Source organism: Ceratotherium simum, chromosome 21, assembly GCF_057802395.1.
Source record: "Ceratotherium simum simum isolate JZ-2026a chromosome 21, ASM5780239v1, whole genome shotgun sequence".
Classification (NCBI taxonomy): domain Eukaryota; kingdom Metazoa; phylum Chordata; class Mammalia; order Perissodactyla; family Rhinocerotidae; genus Ceratotherium; species Ceratotherium simum.
This window is the reverse complement of record NC_141920.1, coordinates 43918178-43923780: the sequence shown is the minus strand read 5'-3', so window position 1 is coordinate 43923780 and position 5603 is coordinate 43918178. Positions and strand designations below refer to the sequence as shown.

Below are 5603 nucleotides of genomic sequence, written 5' to 3'. Positions count from 1 at the left end.
TTTATGGGAACCGAAACTAAGATAACCAAACTGAAGGGAAATCCAGCTGTGGATCTGCACTGGTTGTCATGTTTTACAGCCAGTTAAGAAACAACAGAATTCAATAGCAGGTTCCAAAGTCACAAACGAGCCAAATGTCCCACAGAGAAGAGCTAACTACACCAACTTAGTCTCTTTTCTCATGAGATGAAAACCCTACTAATCATAGCCAAATTCTAATAGGAAATATTTACACTTTTCATAGCATCAACAAATGGGGCAGGATATCATGATAGTACCATTGTCCACTGATAGAGGACAATATAAGTTATACAAATCTTAGAGAATCTATATTTTTGGGGAAAAACCACTAAGTTTCAAAACCAAAAATCTGAGTGAAAAAGAGAGATTTAAAAATCCTATATGCTGTAACAAGTAAACTTTATAATAAAATGGGTCTTAGATGATCAATGGCTTGGGTTTGAATTACCTTGGACCACACAACCATGTCCATGTTCAAACCAAAAGCCAGTCAGTCAACATTCCAAATTCAGTATCTGGAGATCTTTTTCTCAGAAGTCATTCACTTTCTCTAGAGAATAATCCCAAATCTCCTGCCTGGGGAAATATATGCCAGACGACCAGCATCCTGAGAGTGGGATGGGAGTGGCTTTCCCGAATGGGAAATAGAGGAGAGTACAGCTCATCCTTCTCTATATATCTGCTGCCTTAACCCCCTTGTTTTCAGTATGACCTCATCCCGCCCTTGGCTGTGCCCGGAGACCTTGAACTCAAGACATCTCTTGTTCAATTTCACTGGAGAATAACCTCCAGGTCTCCTGTCATGATGGGGGTTGGGTAGTTGCCTGGCTGTGCAGGAATGGGGTAGGAGATCTGCAAGTTTAACTGCTCCTCATGCAGACTCTTAGCCAACCCTCTGGTTTTCAGCTCTACCCTTCACCCCCACCTTCTGCCATCTTTGGTACATCCAGTTCCCAAGATTTTCTGAGATTATCCGGTGCGAACCAACTTGTTTTCCTTTCTCATTCACCTCTGCAGGCACTGGTTTGAGCTTTCTCCTCTCTGCTAAGTCAGTCTCCGTTAATCTTTCTCTGTTAAGCCTTCTGAAAATTTGTTGACATCTCTTATCCACTGTGATCTGTTCCTCCTTATTTTGTGGTGTTTTAATCTAAAAAATTCCTTGCTGCCATTTTTGGTGGGGCTTGGGGGAAGGAGTAGAGGTAATGTCCATCTTCAATCCACTATAACTAATGGGAAGCCCAGCCCGCTTCCTTTTGGGGATGCTTCTTGCCAGGCCCGGCTCAATTCAGCCTCACCACGTTCGGAGAGCTCATGGCTCACTCTGCTGCACCTCACACCAGTTACTCTCACACCTTGTTTATGCTGTTCTGTCTGGAATTCTAACTTCTCTACCTACTCACACACTCTACTGCTGCTGCCCTGACACAACCACAACATTTTGTTAAGATCTCTGTTTTAGAACTTATCCTAGATTTCCTTGTGTCTTAATTAGTTGAGTAGGAATTTGTCTCCTGCACCTTAAGTAGACAAATTCTTAAGGTGCAGGAGACCTTGTTCAATATTTAACTCCCTGAGACTACACTTTGTGAGTAGATATTTTCTAAGTGTTCATTCCACTGGATTAAATTGAAATAATATTTTTTCCTTCATTATGTTTCTGCGAGATATTTTTCTCAAATGGGATTACTATGTGTGGTAGACTGACCTGCTGGTCCCAATTCTTCCCTCCAGCGTGACAGTTACACACCCACACCCTTGTGATGGCCTCGGGGTGGGCCTTGCCTCTTCCCTGCTTCTTTTTTTCTTTTTTTAATCCCCCCTCCCCCACCCCCCACAGCTTTTCATCCTTCTCCTCCTCCTTTTTATTATTTATTTATTTATTTTTTTTGTGAGGAAGATCAGCCCTGAGCTAACATCCATGCCAATCCTCCTCCTTTTTGCTGAGGAAGACTGACCCTGGGCTAACATCCATGCCCATCTTCCTCCACTTTATATGGGATGCCGCCACACCACAGCCTGACAAGCGGTGCATCGGTGCGCGTCCAGATCTGAACCCGGGCCGCCAGCAGTGGAGCACATGCACTTAACCACTACGCCAGGGGGCCGGCCCTTCCCTGCTTCTTGACTTTGGCTGTGGCTGTGTGATTTGCTTTGACCTATGGAATGTTAGCGGACATGATGCAAACAAAGGCTTGGAATGAGCTTGTGTATCTGGGCTTGCTCTCGTCCTTCTGTCATTGCTAGTTCTAGGAGGATGAGAGACATTTGGAGCAGAGCTGCCCCAGCTTATCAGAAGACCTAAGCTTGAAGGAGAGCTACCCAACTGACCTGCAGACCTGGGAGTGTAGTGATAAATACTTCTTCTTGTGTGCCGCTTAGTTTTGGGGTCAGTTTGTTCTGTAGCAATATCTGACTGATATATGATGTCACAGGGAATGAACAATTCTGTAACTCTGTTCTACCGTTGGTTTTGCTCTCTAGGAAGCCCAAAACCAATTTACCATGCTGTCTGCATGGTATATGAGTACCTACGAAAAACCCTCATGTGGCTCTCCTTGATTTGATCATAACGTCTATTTTTAAATGGCTTATGAAAAGAAAATAGAACAATAACTATACCCCCAGCACAACTTCGAACCTTAGGTAGCTTCATTCCAGACTGAATTCATTGTCTTACAGTCTTTTTGGAATAATAATAAAACCTAATAAACCCAACAGAGATTCTGTGTAGTTTTCTTGATCTTTGATAACTATGACTTTAATTTGTAGTATAATTATGTACAATCTATATAGTCGTTAATTATATAGTACTGCTAATCCTTATTTTTATGAAAACAGATTTTTGATAATGATTTTTAAAATTGGAGATATGACAAAATATTTATATTTAGGAAAATTCTCATAAAATGCTATTAATTTCCTTCAACACCCACAATTTACTTTTAAATTTATCAAAGCCTAGCTTTGTTATTTCCATAACAAATTTGTTTCCAAAATGAAACACAGTGGCAAAAAAATTCTTTTATACTCTCTGCGAGTTGGCCAATTTATTAAATCTTCAGGCTGTAAGGATTTTTCCTTAGTTCAAAGAATCAGTTACGCCAATGTCCTGATGGAGCGCTACTTGTTTCTTCCACTCCAAAAAGGATGCTAGAATCCATGAGAGCACGGGTGACATTATAATAATGACAACCACGCATCTGCTTCCTAAGTTATCCTACAAACAGTAGATTCTTCACGAGTATGCGCAAGCGTTAGTAAGAACTTACTTGCAACACACCTTACAATTTATGGAGACGTGCCATGTAATTTTGCATCCACGGTTAAGAACCCCTGACCTAAGGAGGGTTCCTAAGTGTCATGTTGTAATTACGAAAAAGAATTGCTTAAGTAATCAGAAAAATGGTATTGTTAGAAAGTTCTATAATTGAGAGCTGACTGAAAGAGAAGGAAGAGACAAAGCGAGGGGTCCTTGGACTCTTGAGCTCGTCCAAGTTTAACAAGCTCTCTTGGGCTCCCTTCACAAATCCCAGTGAAGCCAATGAAAAGCAAGTTCATGCCTCTCTTGTCCTCCTGACCCTCCATTCAATCACAAAGCAACACGCTTTAACAATCACGGAACAAAAACCTTATTGCCCAATTTAACATTCCACTTCCAGAGCTGTATGGTCCTCTCTAATCTAGCTCACAAAAGCGGCCTGCTGCTCTTTTATTCTTCCGAGGCTGGGCACGGCGTTGAGCTCAACAGCTGATCAGCTCTGGAACGTCCCAGCAGCGTGCCGGGGGCCCCCGATGTTTATTTAGCGGGCTGCTGGCTGGGCGAGGGGCCTCCTGGAGCGGGCTTTGCGCGCGCTCGCCCGCAGACGAGCCATGTACCGGCGCAGCTACGTCTTCCAGACGCGCAAGGAGCAGTACCAGCGCGCCGAGGCGGCGTCGCGCGCCGCCGAGCCGGACAGCCTGGCCGAGGGCCGGGCCGCCGCGCCGAGCCTGCTGGCGCTGCAGGGGCTCGGCGAGCGCGTGGCCGCCCACGTCCAGCGGGCCCGCGTGCTCGAGCAGCGCCACGCCGTCCTCCGGCGGCAGCTGGATGCCTTCCAGCGGCTGGACGAGCTGGCCGGCCCGGAGGACGCCCTCGCCCGCCACGTCGAGAGCAACCGCCAGCGCGCCCGGGACCTGGCGGCCGAGCGCGCCCGGCTGGAGCGCCAGGGTGCAGAGGCGCAGCGCGCGCTCGACGAGTTCCGGAGCAAGTAAGCGTCGGCCGTGGGGGGAAACTGAGGCAGGGTGTGGGCGGCTCCCGCGGCGCGGTTCCGGGAACACTCTGCCACCTAGGGCTGGAAGGCCATCTCAGGTCCCCTGGCGACCGATGACTTCATCCCTGCGGAGGGCAAGCACGTGGTGTATTTCCTTAAGATAAGACTTTTCCATTTTGATAGCACTTCACAGTTTACATGAAATGGTGTCATTTACTTTTAATGTATTTTATATTTAGGTATAATGTACATACAATAAAATGCACAGATTTTAAGGGCATAGTTTAATGTTTTCACATTGTATATACCCGTGTAACTAACAAAACAAGCAAGATATTTCCTCTACCCCAGAAAGTTCTTTCCTGCCCTTTCCCAGTCAATCTGCACCCTGCCCCCCCCCCCCCCAAAAAAACGCAGAGGCAGCTAGGGTTCTGATTTCTATCACCATGGGTTAACTTTGCCTATTCTAGAATTTCATAAAAATGGAATCTTACAGATGTACTCTTGTGTGTCTGGCTCCTTTTACTCAGCACAGTATTTTTGAGATGTATTAATGTTATTTAATGCTCACAGCCTCATCCTGTTATGGAGGGTACTACCTGCCCCTATTTTACAGAGGAGGAGACTGAGGCTCAGAAAATGTTGGGATTTGGGGCAGGCTCATTAAGCTAGTGAATTGCTGTCCTGGACTGGAACTCAAGTGCTGGACATGCTAAGTCTAACAGTCTTCACCGCATCATAGCCGACACCTGGAAATTGTTTCCGTGTGTGTCCTCCAGGGGCTTGCTATTCAAAATGCCGTCCGTGGACCCCAGCAGCATCCGCATCACCCAGGAGCTTGTTAGAAATGGAGACTCGGGCCCACCCCAGAGCTCCTGAGTCAGAATTTGCATTTTAACAAGACCTCCAGGTGATTGGTCGTTTAAGAAGTTAAACATTGAAGTTTCAGAAGCCCTGGTCCAGGGCATGGGACTTCCTTTCAACAGACTGAATAGTGTGTTAAAATAGCCTAAAGAGCTATTAAAAAGAAAAAAGATGCTCAGCAATTTGTCAGCGTCTTTCCAAGTTATAAATCATGTGCTCTTTGACTCAGCAGGGCCACGGTAAGGAATTTATGATCCTCCAGCAGGTGTTAAATGGTGTGCCTACAAGCAGGTTCATTGCATCGTGATCTGCGATAGCAAAACTTGGAACCAACCTAAATGCTTCTTAACAGGAGACAGGTTATAAAATTCTGCTTCATTCATGCACTGGAATACTATGCAATTGTTAAAAAAGAATAATGTGTTATTTATTTAAAAAAGAAAGGGGGAAGAGTAGAAATTTTTTGCTTGC

The 5603-nt window shown here is 45.4% G+C and overlaps 1 protein-coding gene across 1 annotated transcript in view; it reads left to right on the top strand.

Annotated features, from left to right (window-relative positions):
- Positions 1 to 3717: 3717 nt before the first annotated feature.
- The window catches only part of BFSP1 (beaded filament structural protein 1), a 38228-nt gene continuing 36342 nt past the window's right edge, over positions 3718 to 5603 (top strand). The window contains exon 1 of the mRNA XM_087445645.1: positions 3718 to 4265. Within this exon, the coding sequence (XP_087301771.1) occupies positions 3892 to 4265 (374 nt within the window). The 5' untranslated portion in view covers positions 3718 to 3891. The remainder of the gene's footprint in view (positions 4266 to 5603) is intronic.